We start from the raw sequence: 17,992 nt of genomic DNA, 5'->3' as shown, positions 1-17,992 counted from the left end.
ATGACAATCTTCTCCATTTTGTCCTATTTTCTGCATCTCCCCTTGTTAACCCCCTTGCCCGCATTTCTTCTTCCACCATCTTTAGCCAAGTCTTTCTCGGTCTTCCCCATCCTCTACTTCCTTCTACATTCATTTCCATCACTTCTCAACCAGTCACTTTCATCCTTCCTCAACACATGACCAAACCATCTCAACCTGTTCCTCTTCACAGCATCAATCACAGGCTCTATTCCCATCATCTTTCGCAATTCATCATTTGTCTTCCTCTCTCGCAACGATACTCCGCACATCCACGGAACCATTCGCATTTCCACCCTTTCCAGCCTTCGTTGCTGCTCTACATTCATGACCCATGTCTCACTCCCATAAATCATAACACTTCTCACACATGCAGCATACACCTTTCCCTTCAGCTTCAACAACACTCCCCTCCTCATCATCACGCCACTCAGTTCCTGAAACTTCTTCCATGCACATCTCACTCTAGCAACCGCTGCGGAGTCTGATCCACCTTCTCCATTCAGCATGTCTCCGAGGTAGCAAAATGTTTTCACACCTTCCAGCTTCACGCCGTCTCCAAGATCCAACTCAACATTTCCTCCATCTGCAGCTCCTGTGCACACCTTACATTTGAATGTAGCTGCCACACTGGTTAATGACCCTCTCAGACCACTACATTTTTGATGAACCCACTCAGCGCACATTGTACATTGAATGGAGTTCACTCCGACACCCTTCCTGCACACAGCACATGGCCACTTCCCAGTTCTTTCCACCTCACCACATGCTTTACCACTTGCCATCACCTTCGTCTTTCCTATATTCACCTTCAGACCTTTTGTCTCCATTGTTACGGAGTCCTCAAGGATCTCCGAGTCTCGGTAACCTCCGAACCCCGAGAGGAACCCCGGCAAAAAATTATGTTACCCTGTGGTGGAAATCAATAGTGAAACCACACCAATGATTAATTATAAATGAACGTAATTGTATTATAAATCACACACAGGAATAACGGTACAACAAATGGCCATTAAGAGTGCACTCTATATATGTCTTATATAAGGTCAAATAACTCACTGCTCCCAACGAGTGAAAAGGACACTCCTCAATGTCTCTATGACTTTTCCCAAGGCAAATGGGATTCGCTCCAGTGGTCGATGGAAAGAAATCCGGTCGAAGCCCGAATCTCGCTCTCCAGTCGATATCTGAAGCGGGTACAGTGGGCAAGGGTGCTCTTCCCGCCAAACTGTACAACGGCGCCCTCCAGAGGCGCACCTTCACCGCTCACTCAGCAAACCGCAACGTAATTGGAGACGAAGCGGTCGCACCCACTCATCCCCGACAGATGGTAGGATGTTGGGGTGAAGATGACACGAAGCAAACCTTCACAGGTGTCCGAAGCACAGGGTTTAAGATGGCCGATGTCTCTAGCTTGAGCCGATGCGACGAGACGACGATTCGTCGGAATCTCAGCGCCCCAAATCTGTCTATGCAGATTTCTCCACTCCAGCGAATATTCTTATCGCCGGATGTCCCTTCCAGGAACTCAAAATCCCCTCGCGGCTGTCGGTAAACCTTGCTCGTTTCAGAGCGCTGACGTCACGCGTCCTCTCCGACTTTGCTCCCGCTGCTTCTTCCTCTTCACCTCATTGTCTTCCTTCTTCGGCTTCCTGTTTCACTTACAGTTATCCTTTTTAACTTTTGATAACCGTTCATGAATAATAAACCTTTTGAACATAATAATAATACATAATATCAGAAACATGTCCAGTGGGTGAAAACCACCCCAGCGGAAGTGATGAATCCATAACACTTCCCCCCCTCAAGAAAGTTTGAACACAGCGAAAACTTTCTTTGCATGCAAACTCTTTAAACAAACAAAAATAAACTCACAACCCAAATCATCACTTCCCGTGTGTAACAATATTCAACATTCCCCAAAAATAAAGCAACAAAATTTCACACAACCCACAGAGATTTCCAAAGTTAATTCACTCTGGACAAAGCATCAGCAACGACATTGTCCCTGCTCTTTACATGCTAAATTTCTCGTTGGACTCCTGCAAAGCCAAACTCCATCTCATCACCCTCTGATTTATACATTCAGTTTCTTGTGAATGAAGGTTAAGGGGTGGTGATCAAAAATCCAAAGGCCAGTAAATCTATAGCACTTTTCCCGGGAGGCCGAGCTGAAGGCCAGGTTCCATGGTGGTTGGGTGGTGAGGCCTGGAAGTATTCCCTACATGGACGCCTTTAGGAACGTGGAGGTCACGGTTAGTCCGTGCAGGAAAGTTTACTACATGGACGCCTTTAGGAACGTGGTGTTCACGGTTAATCCGTGTCAGAATTTTTGCTCGGCTGCTCCGCAGCATTCAGTGCTTCAACTCTTTCGAACTTTCATAATAATTACGGTGGGACCGCTTGTCACTGTAGTCACATGAATAGCGGTCTCCTTCTCAGCCACTACTCTGACAATCCTTCCTTCGGGAGCTGCCGTAACTCTGGGAGCCTCCATAATAATATTGATTGCGGCCACCACCAAAACTACTGCTCCGTGGTCCTCTTCTGTAGCTCCCACGACACCTATGAAATGCCTTCCCTACTGTTATGGTCCGACCCTCCAACTCCTTGCTATTCAGATCCTTTTCTGAATCTCTGGCGTCCTTGGAGTTTTCAAACGTGACAAAGCCAAACCCTCTTGACTTTTGTGTCTCCCTGTCTTTTCTCAGCACTACTTCCAAAAGCGGTCCATATTTGCTGATGGCAGACTCCAGAACATCTTCCTTTGTTTTGAAGTTCAGTCCACCGACAAATAACTTGCTAACTTTGTCGCCGTCCCTAACTGGTGTGGTTATTTTCCCTACTTGGCTTTTTAACAACCATCGGGTTACCATAAACTTGACCACCGGCCAAATCATTCCCGATAACAACAGATACTCCCTCTTCCTGGCGTTCCGGAATTTTTGCCGGTAAGCTTCAGCGACCAATTCATAGGCTTTGAGAATGGTTTTCTTCACCATCTCATAATCTGCACATTGCTCAATCGGTAAAGCCGAATAAATATCTTGAGCTTTACCTACCAGAACACTTTGCACTAATATGGTCCAGGACTCCTCCGGCCATTTTAACATTTGAGCCATTTTCTGAAAGTGTAAAAAAAACTTGGCTACCTCCTTTTCATTGAAGGGTGGAACCAGCCTCACATGTCTGCCAACATCCCAGGTGTTTTGACTAGTTGTCGAACCAGTCGGCATGGGTGGTACCTCTCCCCGTTCTCTCATTAACTCCAGCTCCTTGACTTTAATTTCCTGCCTACGCACCATTTCACGGTCCTTTAACTCCCTTTCGGCTTTTCTCTCCTCTGCTTCGAGTTCCCTTGTAGCTCTCCTTTCCTCTGCTTGTTCCTTTTCTCTTCTTTCTTCGAGTTCCCTTGCAGCTCTCCTTTTTTGTCTTCGAACCTTTCCTGGAGTTCTCTTTCTTGTGTTTTTAACCTTTCCTGGAGTTCTCTTTCTTGTGCTTTTAACCTTTCCTGGCTCTGCAATTGCATCTCCACTTTCTGGAGCTCCACATTTTCTTGTTCTTCTGGTAACCAATCCAAGGCTACCTCTCCCCATGTTCCTAGTTCCACCAGAGATTCTATCACCACTGTCTGCATCTCTGGTTTCTTCATTTTAGCTCGGACCTCTATGGAATTATTCCTCTTTCCTATCTTAAAGGAATGAATCCACTCTTTGTTCTCTTTTGTTCTTTTATTATACTTTAGGGGAAGGGAAATAACGAATAGATTCACTTTATGAAATAACGAATGAACTGACTAAACTCAACGAAGCCTCGTTCAGCCGGGCAGCATGGCCCAATCTTCTGAGCAGATCTTCTCCCTCTTTGTAGATCTTCCTTCGTTCCTTCGTCCAGCGCAACAACCCTTTTCGAAGTCCCACTTTACCTTTTATTATCACTGTTCACTCCATATAAGGTAAGGTATTCGAGACTCCGCACAGCTCAGACAGAGACACTCTGGTTCTTCTCTTGGAGAACTCTGAGACACATCTTAGACAGTTATTATCAGTTTGGGATAATAAAGCACCTTTATCTTTCTTTAGGTCACTCCTTCGTGACCCCTCCGAACTAAGAATGTTCCCAGCCTTTTCTCAAGAGGAAAATACATTTTGAACAGGAGGGGAGAATATATAAATAAGATATTCCTCCACACCTCCAAGCTAAAATGTTTGCCCAATCTCAAGAGTTCCGATTTTAGTAACGCTCGGAACTGTGCCTCACTAGGGGTCGCTGTAAACTTCTCTGCGTCAAATTCCATGGTGACTATCTGTTAACACCTGTTAACCTTCACACAAGAAATTTCCAAAAAAAAAAAAAAAGCTTTTTTTTTTTTTTGAAAAATTGGGGAATGTTGATAAATTCCCAAAATTGGAAAATTTGGGAATGCTAGGGAATTCTATCCCGGACGAGCCCCCAATTTCTGTTACGGAGTTCTCAAGGATCTCCGAGTCTCGGTAACCTCCGAACCCCGAGAGGAACCCCGGCAGAAAAATGTTACCCTGTGGTGGAAATCAATAGTGAAACCACACAAATGATTATAAATGAACAAACTTGTATTATAAATCACACAGGAATAACGGTACAACAAATGGCCATGAAGAGTGCACTCTATTTATCTCTTAAATAAAGTCAAATAACTCACTGCTCCCAACGAGTGAAAAGGACACTCCTCAATGTCTCTATGACTTTTCCCAAGGCGAATGGGATTCGCTCCAGCGGTCGATGGAACGAAATCCGGTCGAAGCCCGAATCTCGCTCTCCAGTCGATATCCGAAGCGGGTACAGTGGGAAAGGGTGCTCTTCCCGCCAAACTGTACAACGGCGCCCACCAGAGGAGCACCTCCACCGCTCACTCAGCAAACCGCAACGTAATTGGAGACGAAGCGGTCACACCCACTCAACCCCGACAGACGGTAGGATTTCTCACACCATATCCGTAACCCCCATGAACTCCCTCAAAACCGTCCATACTCCTTCCCACATGTCCATTTAGGTCTCCTCCTACCACAACAACTTCCTCATCTTTCACGTTTTCCATCAGCTTCTCTATCGCACACCAGAACTTGTCCTTCTCTTCATCGCTCCGACCAACCTGCGGAGCATATCCCGAGATGACGTTCACCAAGAGCTTTCCAATCATTTTCACCATCATCATCATAGTCGTGTCCTATTTGGATATTAGATTAATTGATTTGTTCATCGTGTACTATCTGGATATTAGATTAATTGATTTGTTAGTCGAATACGATCTGTTTATTAGGTTAATTGATTTGTTAGTCGTATACTATCTGGCTATTAGGTTAATTGATTTGTTAGTCGTGTGCTATCTGTATATTAGATTATTTGATTTGTTAGTCGTGCACTATCTGGATATTAGATTAATCGATTTGTTCATCGTGTACTATCTGTATTTTAGATTAATTGATTTGTTAGTCATATACTATCTGGATATTAGATGAATTGATTTGTTTGTCATATACTATCTGTATTTTAGATTAATTGATTTGTTCATCGTGTACTATCTGTATTTTAGATTAATTGATTTGTTAGTCGTATACTATCTGGATATTAGATGAATTGATTTGTTTGTCGTATACTATCTGTATTTTAGATTAATTGATTTGTTCGTCGTGTACTATCTGTATTTTAGATTAATTGATTTGTTAGTCGTGCACTGTCTGGATATTAGATTAATTGATTTGTTAGTCGTGCACTATCTGGATATTAGATTAATTGATTTGTTAGTCATGTACTATCTGGATATTAGATTAATTGATTTGTTAGTCATGCACTATCTGGATATTAGATAAATTGATTTGTTAGTCATATACTATCTGGATTTCAGGTTAATTGATTTATTAGTCGTGCACTATCTGGGTATTAGATTAATTGATTTGTTAGTCGTGTACTATCTGGATGTCAGATTAATTGATTTTTTTAGCCGTGCACAATCTGGATATTAGATTAATTGATTTGTTCGCTGTGTACTATCTGGATATTAGATTAATTGATTTGTTAGTCGTGTACTATCTGGATATTAGATCAATTGATTTTTTTAGTCGTGTACTATCTGGATATTAGATTAATTGATTTGTTCGCTGTGTACTATCTGGATATTAGATTAATTGATTTGTTAGTCGTGTGCTATCTGGATATCAGATTAATTGATTTTTTAGTCATGTACTATCTGGATATTAGATTAATTGATTTGTTGGTCATGCACTATCTGGATATTAGATTAATTGATTTGTTTGTCGTGTACTATCTGGATATTAGATTAATTGATTTGTCAGTCGTGTACTATCTGGATATTAGATTAATTGATTTGTTAGTCATGCACTATCTGGATATTAGATTAATTGATTTTTTAGTCGTGTACTATCTGGATATCAGATTAATTGATTTTTTAGTCGTGTACTATCTGGATATTAGATTAATTGATTTGTTGGTCATGCACTATATATTAGATTAATTGATTTGTTCGTCGTGTACTATCTGGATATTAGATTAATTGATTTGTTAGTCGTGTACTATCTGGATATTAGATTAATTGATTTGTTAGTCGTGTACTATCTGGATATTAGATTAATTGATTTGTTGGTCATGCACTATCTGGATATTAGATTAATTGATTTGTTCGCTGTGTACTATCTGGATATCAGATTAATTGATTTGTTAGTCGTATACTATCTGGATATTAGATTATTTGATTTGTTAGTCGTGCACTATCTGGATATTTGATTATTTGATTAGTTAGTCGTGCACTATCTGGATATTAGATTATTTGATTTGTTAGTTGTGCACTATCTGGATATTAGATTAATTGATTTGCTAGTCGTGTACTATCTGGATATTAGATTATTTGATTTGTTAGTCGTGCACTATCTGGATATTAGATTAATTGATTTGTTCATCATGTACTATCTGTATTGTAGATTAATTGATTTGTTAGTCGTATACTATCTGGATATTCGATTGATTTATTTTTTAGTCATGCACTATCTGGATATTAGATTAATTGATTTGTTCGCTGTGTACTATCTGGATATCAGATTAATTGATTTGTTGGTCATGCACTATCTGGATATTAGATTAATTGATTTGTTCGCTGTGTACTATCTGGATATTAGATTAATTGATTTGTTGGTCATGCACTATCTGGATATTAGATTAATTGATTTGTTCGCTGTGTACTATCTGGATATTAGATTAATTGATTTGCTAGTCGTGTACTATCTGGATATTAGATTATTTGATTTGTTAGTCGTGCACTATCTGGATATTAGATTAATTGATTTGTTCATCATGTACTATCTGTATTGTAGATTAATTGATTTGTTAGTCGTATACTATCTGGATATTCGATTAATTTATTTTTTAGTCATGCACTATCTGGATATTAGATTAATTGATTTGTTCGCTGTGTACTATCTGGATATCAGATTAATTGATTTGTTGGTCATGCACTATCTGGATATTAGATTAATTGATTTGTTCGCTGTGTACTATCTGGATATTAGATTAATTGATTTGTTGGTCATGCACTATCTGGATATTAGATTAATTGATTTGTTCGCTGTGTACTATCTGGATATTAGATTAATTGATTTGTTAGTCGTGTACTATCTGGATATTAGATCAATTGATTTTTTTAGTCGTGTACTATCTGGATATTAGATTAATTGATTTGTTCGCTGTGTACTATCTGGATATTAGATTAATTGATTTGTTAGTCGTGTGCTATCTGGATATCAGATTAATTGATTTTTTAGTCATGTACTATCTGGATATTAGATTAATTGATTTGTTGGTCATGCACTATCTGGATATTAGATTAATTGATTTGTTTGTCGTGTACTATCTGGATATTAGATTAATTGATTTGTCAGTCGTGTACTATCTGGATATTAGATTAATTGATTTGTTAGTCATGCACTATCTGGATATCAGATTAATTGATTTTTTAGTCGTGTACTATCTGGATATTAGATTAATTGATTTGTTGGTCATGCACTATATATTAGATTAATTGATTTGTTCGTCGTGTACTATCTGGATATTAGATTAATTGATTTGTTAGTCGTGTACTATCTGGATATTAGATTAATTGATTTGTTAGTCGTGTACTATCTGGATATTAGATTAATTGATTTGTTGGTCATGCACTATCTGGATATTAGATTAATTGATTTGTTCGCTGTGTACTATCTGGATATCAGATTAATTGATTTGTTAGTCGTATACTATCTGGATATTAGATTATTTGATTTGTTAGTCGTGCACTATCTGGATATTTGATTATTTGATTAGTTAGTCGTGCACTATCTGGATATTAGATTATTTGATTTGTTAGTTGTGCACTATCTGGATATTAGATTAATTGATTTGCTAGTCGTGTACTATCTGGATATTAGATTATTTGATTTGTTAGTCGTGCACTATCTGGATATTAGATTAATTGATTTGTTCATCATGTACTATCTGTATTGTAGATTAATTGATTTGTTAGTCGTATACTATCTGGATATTCGATTAATTTATTTTTTAGTCATGCACTATCTGGATATTAGATTAATTGATTTGTTCGCTGTGTACTATCTGGATATCAGATTAATTGATTTGTTGGTCATGCACTATCTGGATATTAGATTAATTGATTTGTTCGCTGTGTACTATCTGGATATCAGATTAATTGATTTGTTGGTCATGCACTATCTGGATATTAGATTAATTGATTTGTTCGCTGTGTACTATCTGGATATTAGATTAATTGATTTGTTGGTCATGCACTATCTGGATATTAGATTAATTGATTTGTTCGCTGTGTACTATCTGGATATTAGATTAATTGATTTGCTAGTCGTGTACTATCTGGATATTAGATTATTTGATTTGTTAGTCGTGCACTATCTGGATATTAGATTAATTGATTTGTTCATCATGTACTATCTGTATTGTAGATTAATTGATTTGTTAGTCGTATACTATCTGGATATTCGATTAATTTATTTTTTAGTCATGCACTATCTGGATATTAGATTAATTGATTTGTTCGCTGTGTACTATCTGGATATCAGATTAATTGATTTGTTGGTCATGCACTATCTGGATATTAGATTAATTGATTTGTTCGCTGTGTACTATCTGGATATCAGATTAATTGATTTGTTGGTCATGCACTATCTGGATATTAGATTAATTGATTTGTTCGCTGTGTACTATCTGGATATTAGATTAATTGATTTGTTGGTCATGCACTATCTGGATATTAGATTAATTGATTTGTTCGCTGTGTACTATCTGGATATTAGATTAATTGATTTGCTAGTCGTGTACTATCTGGATATTAGATTATTTGATTTGTTAGTCGTGCACTATCTGGATATTAGATTAATTGATTTGTTCATCATGTACTATCTGTATTGTAGATTAATTGATTTGTTAGTCGTATACTATCTGGATATTCGATTAATTTATTTTTTAGTCATGCACTATCTGGATATTAGATTAATTGATTTGTTCGCTGTGTACTATCTGGATATCAGATTAATTGATTTGTTGGTCATGCACTATCTGGATATTAGATTAATTGATTTGTTCGCTGTGTACTATCTGGATATTAGATTAATTGATTTGTTGGTCATGCACTATCTGGATATTAGATTAATTGATTTGTTCACTGTGTACTATCTGGATATTAGATTAATTGATTTGTTAGTCGTGTACTATCTGGATATTAGATCAATTGATTTTTTTAGTCGTGTACTATCTGGATATTAGATTAATTGATTTGTTTGCTGTGTACTATCTGGATATTAGATTAATTGATTTGTTAGTCGTGTGCTATCTGGATATCAGATTAATTGATTTTTTAGTCATGTACTATCTGGATATTAGATTAATTGATTTGTTGGTCATGCACTATCTGGATATTAGATTAATTGATTTGTTTGTCGTGTACTATCTGGATATTAGATTAATTGATTTGTCAGTCGTGTACTATCTGGATATTAGATTAATTGATTTGTTAGTCATGCACTATCTGGATATCAGATTAATTGATTTTTTAGTCGTGTACTATCTGGATATTAGATTAATTGATTTGTTGGTCATGCACTATATATTAGATTAATTGATTTGTTCGTCGTGTACTATCTGGATATTAGATTAATTGATTTGTTAGTCGTGTACTATCTGGATATTAGATTAATTGATTTGTTAGTCGTGTACTATCTGGATATTAGATTAATTGATTTGTTGGTCATGCACTATCTGGATATTAGATTAATTGATTTGTTCGCTGTGTACTATCTGGATATCAGATTAATTGATTTGTTAGTCGTATACTATCTGGATATTAGATTATTTGATTTGTTAGTCGTGCACTATCTGGATATTTGATTATTTGATTAGTTAGTCGTGCACTATCTGGATATTAGATTATTTGATTTGTTAGTTGTGCACTATCTGGATATTAGATTAATTGATTTGCTAGTCGTGTACTATCTGGATATTAGATTATTTGATTTGTTAGTCGTGCACTATCTGGATATTAGATTAATTGATTTGTTCATCATGTACTATCTGTATTGTAGATTAATTGATTTGTTAGTCGTATACTATCTGGATATTCGATTAATTTATTTTTTAGTCATGCACTATCTGGATATTAGATTAATTGATTTGTTCGCTGTGTACTATCTGGATATCAGATTAATTGATTTGTTGGTCATGCACTATCTGGATATTAGATTAATTGATTTGTTCGCTGTGTACTATCTGGATATCAGATTAATTGATTTGTTGGTCATGCACTATCTGGATATTAGATTAATTGATTTGTTCGCTGTGTACTATCTGGATATTAGATTAATTGATTTGTTGGTCATGCACTATCTGGATATTAGATTAATTGATTTGTTCGCTGTGTACTATCTGGATATTAGATTAATTGATTTGCTAGTCGTGTACTATCTGGATATTAGATTATTTGATTTGTTAGTCGTGCACTATCTGGATATTAGATTAATTGATTTGTTCATCATGTACTATCTGTATTGTAGATTAATTGATTTGTTAGTCGTATACTATCTGGATATTCGATTAATTTATTTTTTAGTCATGCACTATCTGGATATTAGATTAATTGATTTGTTCGCTGTGTACTATCTGGATATCAGATTAATTGATTTGTTGGTCATGCACTATCTGGATATTAGATTAATTGATTTGTTCGCTGTGTACTATCTGGATATCAGATTAATTGATTTGTTGGTCATGCACTATCTGGATATTAGATTAATTGATTTGTTCGCTGTGTACTATCTGGATATTAGATTAATTGATTTGTTGGTCATGCACTATCTGGATATTAGATTAATTGATTTGTTCGCTGTGTACTATCTGGATATTAGATTAATTGATTTGCTAGTCGTGTACTATCTGGATATTAGATTATTTGATTTGTTAGTCGTGCACTATCTGGATATTAGATTAATTGATTTGTTCATCATGTACTATCTGTATTGTAGATTAATTGATTTGTTAGTCGTATACTATCTGGATATTCGATTAATTTATTTTTTAGTCATGCACTATCTGGATATTAGATTAATTGATTTGTTCGCTGTGTACTATCTGGATATTAGATTAATTGATTTGTTGGTCATGCACTATCTGGATATTAGATTAATTGATTTGTTCGCTGTGTACTATCTGGATATTAGATTAATTGATTTGTTAGTCGTGTACTATCTGGATATTAGATCAATTGATTTTTTTAGTCGTGTACTATCTGGATATTAGATTAATTGATTTGTTCGCTGTGTACTATCTGGATATTAGATTAATTGATTTGTTAGTCGTGTGCTATCTGGATATCAGATTAATTGATTTTTTAGTCATGTACTATCTGGATATTAGATTAATTGATTTGTTGGTCATGCACTATCTGGATATTAGATTAATTGATTTGTTTGTCGTGTACTATCTGGATATTAGATTAATTGATTTGTCAGTCGTGTACTATCTGGATATTAGATTAATTGATTTGTTAGTCATGCACTATCTGGATATCAGATTAATTGATTTTTTAGTCGTGTACTATCTGGATATTAGATTAATTGATTTGTTGGTCATGCACTATATATTAGATTAATTGATTTGTTCGTCGTGTACTATCTGGATATTAGATTAATTGATTTGTTAGTCGTGTACTATCTGGATATTAGATTAATTGATTTGTTAGTCGTGTACTATCTGGATATTAGATTAATTGATTTGTTGGTCATGCACTATCTGGATATTAGATTAATTGATTTGTTCGCTGTGTACTATCTGGATATCAGATTAATTGATTTGTTAGTCGTATACTATCTGGATATTAGATTATTTGATTTGTTAGTCGTGCACTATCTGGATATTTGATTATTTGATTAGTTAGTCGTGCACTATCTGGATATTAGATTATTTGATTTGTTAGTTGTGCACTATCTGGATATTAGATTAATTGATTTGCTAGTCGTGTACTATCTGGATATTAGATTATTTGATTTGTTAGTCGTGCACTATCTGGATATTAGATTAATTGATTTGTTCATCATGTACTATCTGTATTGTAGATTAATTGATTTGTTAGTCGTATACTATCTGGATATTCGATTAATTTATTTTTTAGTCATGCACTATCTGGATATTAGATTAATTGATTTGTTCGCTGTGTACTATCTGGATATCAGATTAATTGATTTGTTGGTCATGCACTATCTGGATATTAGATTAATTGATTTGTTCGCTGTGTACTATCTGGATATTAGATTAATTGATTTGTTGGTCATGCACTATCTGGATATTAGATTAATTGATTTGTTCGCTGTGTACTATCTGGATATCAGATTAATTGATTTGTTAGTCGTGTACTATCTGGATTTTAGATTAATTGATTTGTTCGCTGCGTACTATCTGGATATTAGATTAATTGATTTGTTAGTCGTGTACTATCTGGACCCGAAGATTAGTTCTGCTCTGTTCCCCAGGGTGCACACATTTATGTCCTTGCTGGATCTCACACAGTTGCCTTTTTTGGTTTGTTCGGGCAGGTTGAGGGAGGACTGTGGTGGTAATGTTGGCGGTGGTGGCGGCAGTGCATACGACAAGGATTCCATGGCGATTATAAAACTCAACAACACGACGGTGCTTTACCTCAAGGAGGTCACACGCTTCCTGACACTCGTATGCATTCTGCGGGAGGATAATTTTGAGCGAAAAGGTGTGTGCACACAAGGTCGACTCTTGGTTTGGTAGCTGCATAGTCTCACCCACTTGCTTAATTTGGAGGTGAAGTTGAGAATGGTGAGGCAAAGGGGATCTCGCTTGTAGACAAATGTATTATGCTGACAATGATTCCCACCATCACCCTATGCAGGCCTTATTGACTACAACTTCCACTGCATCCGTAATGCTATCCACGAGGTGTTTGAAGTGCATATTGACATCCCCATGCTCAACACGCCCGAGATGCCCGATGGCAAGGTGTTTGTGCACAACGGTCTGCTCGAGTAGTTGGTTCCTGGTGCCTGAAAGCATCGTCACGAACTAAAGTGGCCCAGATATTCTTGGCTCGTGCGTCCCGTTTCTTCCACAACACGATTCCCTCGCTTTGGCTTGTGGCTCGTGCAAGTCACGTGTATCAATTTGCTTCACGGTGAACAAACTAATGTTGAACACGGACAGCAGTTCCACTCCGAGCCTCAATTGTTGAATCTCTTCTCCGTGAGCCATCCGGCCCTTCTGTTTTCTCCGCATGATTGTCAAAATGAACTGTCGAGGAGGTACAACCATCATTCGACTAAACATTTGGTCACAAAACCTTGCGTGGTCATTCCCGCTCTTTGCTTCTCTTCACCTGAGGTCATCAGAAACCTGACTGACGACCGGGGCTTCTTGTCGCCAAATGCTCTAAGGTTCTGCATGCCTGGCCGGTCAAAGTTGAGGGTTCCTTTGCGCGAGGCCTGGTGTTGCCGAATTGTCATGCACAGTCGTCATCCTTTGCCTGTACGACGCCATCCCCACGGAGGTCGTTTGCACGCACACTGTGCGGTGTGCTTCCTGTTCACACCACGCTATGGGTTTGCTGTGCTGGCGATTCCCCCGTATCGGAACGTGAAGGACTCGGATTTCTGTGATTAATTCTGCACTTTGTTGATTCTCGAGGCAAATACTGATCCGTTTTGGCTTTTGATGTTGGCTCGAGGGCTTTGTACCGGTAACTGCATTAAAAGGAAAGTCACGTGATAATTGCACAACCTTCCTTTTTCTTTGGAAATCGCAGATAGTTCAGAGATCGCATTTAAAAATGATCGCCGAGGTGAAGGGTGGACAATCCTTGTGAGGTAGCGTTATTTCATTGCATCAACATGGAGGTGGTGCCCTCACATGGCCCGATTCGAGTGGCATCGCTTCAGTGGACGCTGCATCTGGTGTGGCCTGCTTGTAAATAACCAATATTTGGATGAAGTTTGATTTCAACATTACATCGCTTGCTTTCAGGCTCAATGTTGACGCTTCTCCTGCCTAAATGTATATCTGGTTCTTTGGCATTAAAGCTCTCCTGGAGGCCTTTGGTTTATTGGTGTGGCTTAAGTAAAGATGGCAGTTATCGAATTGATTCTTCCTGTTCTGTCGCTTTATCACGTTGTGAATGGTCACAGCATTTCATCTCATCTTTTCTACTGAAATTACACGTCTAATCAACAGTCGTGAGGTGCTTGGTCCATGATGGTGACTGCACGGGTAGACACAAACAGCTGATCATGCACCGTGCCCTCCCCGTCGATTGGACACATTTGCTGGCCTAGTGGCGGATTTGCCAGATTTTTACCAACCGACCGATCACTTTATTTCCTCGGAAATCTGCTGTAATTTAGTACCAATTTGACCTTTTATAATAATGTTGCATTATTTTATGATGGCACCCAAGTCCATTTCATTTGTATGACCTTTTTATACCTTCACCGACGGTCACCCGGAGGCATGAAGTTTTCAGGTTGTCCGTCTGTCCGTGATAGGTTTTTGTTACCCCCAATAACTTGATGGCTGAGGTGATCGAAATCAAACTTGGTACAAGTATGTATAAATTAATAATACGAAGGTGAACTGATTGGATTATGGGGTCGAGAGGTCAAAAGTCCCGTTAGGTACAAATCCTGTTACTATGCTAACTTGTGAACCAGTGATGGGATTTTGACCAAACTTGGCATAAGTAAATATTATGAAAAGAGGAACTGATTAGATTTCAGCGTTAAAGGTCAGAGGTCATGTCAGGTAAAAATGTGATGCTTCAGAACAGCTGAATGATTTAAATGAAACATGGTACATGTATGTATAATAATGTAATAATATGGACGGAGGCATAATCGGTCAATGTCACGACATTGAAGTGCTCTTCGAGTTAGATGTTTCTCTGAACGCAAAATAATTTCTGCTTTTACCTGACACCTGTCGCCTCTATTTTCACTTTGAGCTTCATTGTAATCCCACAGGTGGTCGTAATACTTAATCAAATCAAAGCGGCACTCACCGCGGTTGTTTTTCAGGACCATGAACACTTTGCTCTCACTCATCACGTGGGGGGGGATGCGGTACAGGTGCAGAACACATGGCCTTTCCTGTTGTTTTCCATTTCCTCGTGGCAACCTGGGTTTGCAAACTGTTGCCTTTCATAAAATGAAACATCCAAAAAACAATCAATAATTGCTTTTCCAATTTCCTGCTAAATGAACAATTACCCTTGCACGTGGGATAGATCGATAGAGGCAAATGACGTCACTGGCAGACTCCCGTTCACATTGTTTAATGACAAGGTTGAGCAGTGAGGCTGCAGAAGAAGAGTATACACAAATTGTGTAAGGTATACTGTCTGACGGTCCTCGTCCATTGCTTCCTCTTACCTGGCTTTTTGTTTTTAATGGAAATCTCTCAAAACAAATGGTAGGCCGGTCAGCAGAGCCCAGGTGCCCGGCTTGGGCTCCATGTACAGGATCCCAACCGATCCCTGGTCCGCTGAATGGGCTCGGCAATGACGCACGCTGAGAGTACTCAGTTTTCACTCCGGTTGTTTGTTTTCTTTCTTGTTTGTTTGTCCGGGTGATATCTCAGCCATCCTTTGAGCTGGGAAGCTGAAATTTGGGCACAATAGTGAGTCGCCGTGCACCAGCATGCAATGGCCTGTCGATTTGGAAATGGTAGCAGGAAAGGGATTTTCCACAGTTAAATGGAAAAAAAAACCCTGCTCTGCTCGGCTCTCTATGTCTGTGTAACCTGATGCATCACCTTGATCGATTGTGAAGTGGTTTGGCTGTGAAGCACCTGCACATTTAAAAAATCTGAGTAGATTCCAACAATATAACCAGATGGGGCAGGATAGTGAAAACCAGAGCCATAGATTACTATAGTTCGGCAAACTCGGTTTGAGCGAAAACTATCGTGATTGGAGCATATGTGATCACATGACTGCAAGGCACCATGTTGTTACTCATCTTCGTTGAGTAAAGTGCTAAAGTGGGTGTTTGTGTGGACTCTCATATTTACATCTCGTCATTACAACACTTCATTCTGAAGTCGGTGTTGGGATGTAAAACATGCCGTGCTGTTCAACATGGGGCAGTTCCAATCGATCAGAGAGGAGGATGCATCTATATCTTTGTGATCCAGAAAGGAGGAAAATGTGGTCAATTAAAAGTTTGACGGAATGGAGAGCCAACAACGACTCGTTTGTGTGTGTGTGTGTGTGGTGATGAGAATAATGTTTCTGTTAAAACGTTGTACAAAGTAGAATCCGGACAAATAAGAAGTAAATAACCTGAATGACCGAAAAATGATCCGCGTGACAGAGGGATTCCCTTTCTCTCACGGTGGATCAATTACCATTTAAAGTATACACAAAGAATTAAGTTAAGCACCCCCCCCGTTTTTTTACAACCTCGCACATTACAAGTTTGTTGTCGTCAAAACAGTGTAATATACCCATGATATTGCTATATTTTCTGGAGAAGTGATATTATGGTCACATAAAAACATAACAATCATGCCGTTTTCAATATTTTATTCTGAATAATTTAAGGTGAAATTTTTTGGGAATTTTAGGCATATTTTCACCTCAATTTAAGTATGGAGCTATAGGTCCATCACGGACAGTGTGGATGACGTTTATGTTTTCTAACGTACAGTCATTGTTCTGAGAAGACCTCTAGCGATCTTTGCGTCAATAACGTGTGTAGGACCCACGTGATCGGATCACTGACTCAACCAATCACTTTTTTTCACTTTGATCACTCAATTTCATCAATGGATAATTGCTAATGTCATACCAATCATTATTTGATCTCACATACCTTAGAATATATGCCAATGTATACATATACACAAAGAATATATATTAGGGGGTGCTTACCCTAATTCGTTGTGTAGGGGTGCTTAACTTAATTCTTTGTGTATATTTCCTTGTAATTTGTTTTGTCTTTTCCATCCAAGCATTTTCCATTTCCATCTTTTCCAAGAGTTCCGCTTCCGGTCCCTCGAGCGACGAGGCTTGCTTCGATCTCTCCACGACATCAAAGTTTGAGTATTTTCCCATTCGTGTCTTTGTCAAATTTCCACTGATTATTTTATTGTGTATGTGCTATTGTGTGTTTCTATTTAGTTTTGGTTTTGTAATCATTGCAAATTTGTGTGTAATTAGTCTTTTTTTTTTTTTTTTTTCACCTGATGCGCAGCCTGGTCTTTCCAAGCCCCCCCCCCCCCCCCCGGTCAGTATTTTGTTGTGAATTTAAGTTCTTTCCTTCATAGTATTTGCTTGTTTCTTTGATTTTCTTTTCTCCCCCCTACCCCTCACGAACATCTTACCCTTTGTCCATTAAAAAAAAAAAAAAAAAAAATT

General features: G+C 38.0%; 1 protein-coding gene across 4 annotated transcripts in view; it reads left to right on the top strand.

The window, feature by feature from the left end:
* RRAGC (Ras related GTP binding C) overlaps nucleotides 1-14,722 on the top strand; it is a 60,641-nt gene extending 45,919 nt beyond the window's left edge. For all 4 annotated transcript variants that reach the window (XM_068116535.2, XM_068116536.2, XM_068116533.2 and 1 more), the window contains 2 exons: nucleotides 13,155-13,324; nucleotides 13,481-14,722. In XM_068116535.2, the coding sequence (XP_067972636.1) occupies nucleotides 13,155-13,324; nucleotides 13,481-13,617 (307 nt within the window). In that variant the 3' untranslated portion in view covers nucleotides 13,618-14,722. The remainder of the gene's footprint in view (nucleotides 1-13,154; nucleotides 13,325-13,480) is intronic.
* The last annotated feature ends 3,270 nt before the right edge of the window (nucleotides 14,723-17,992 follow it).

This window comes from Myxine glutinosa, chromosome 5 (assembly GCF_964187855.1).
Source record: "Myxine glutinosa chromosome 5, kmMyxGlut1.1, whole genome shotgun sequence".
Taxonomy (NCBI): Eukaryota; Metazoa; Chordata; class Myxini; order Myxiniformes; family Myxinidae; genus Myxine; species Myxine glutinosa.
Note: the sequence above shows the minus strand (reverse complement) of the source record. Positions and strands in the feature narration are given on the sequence as shown.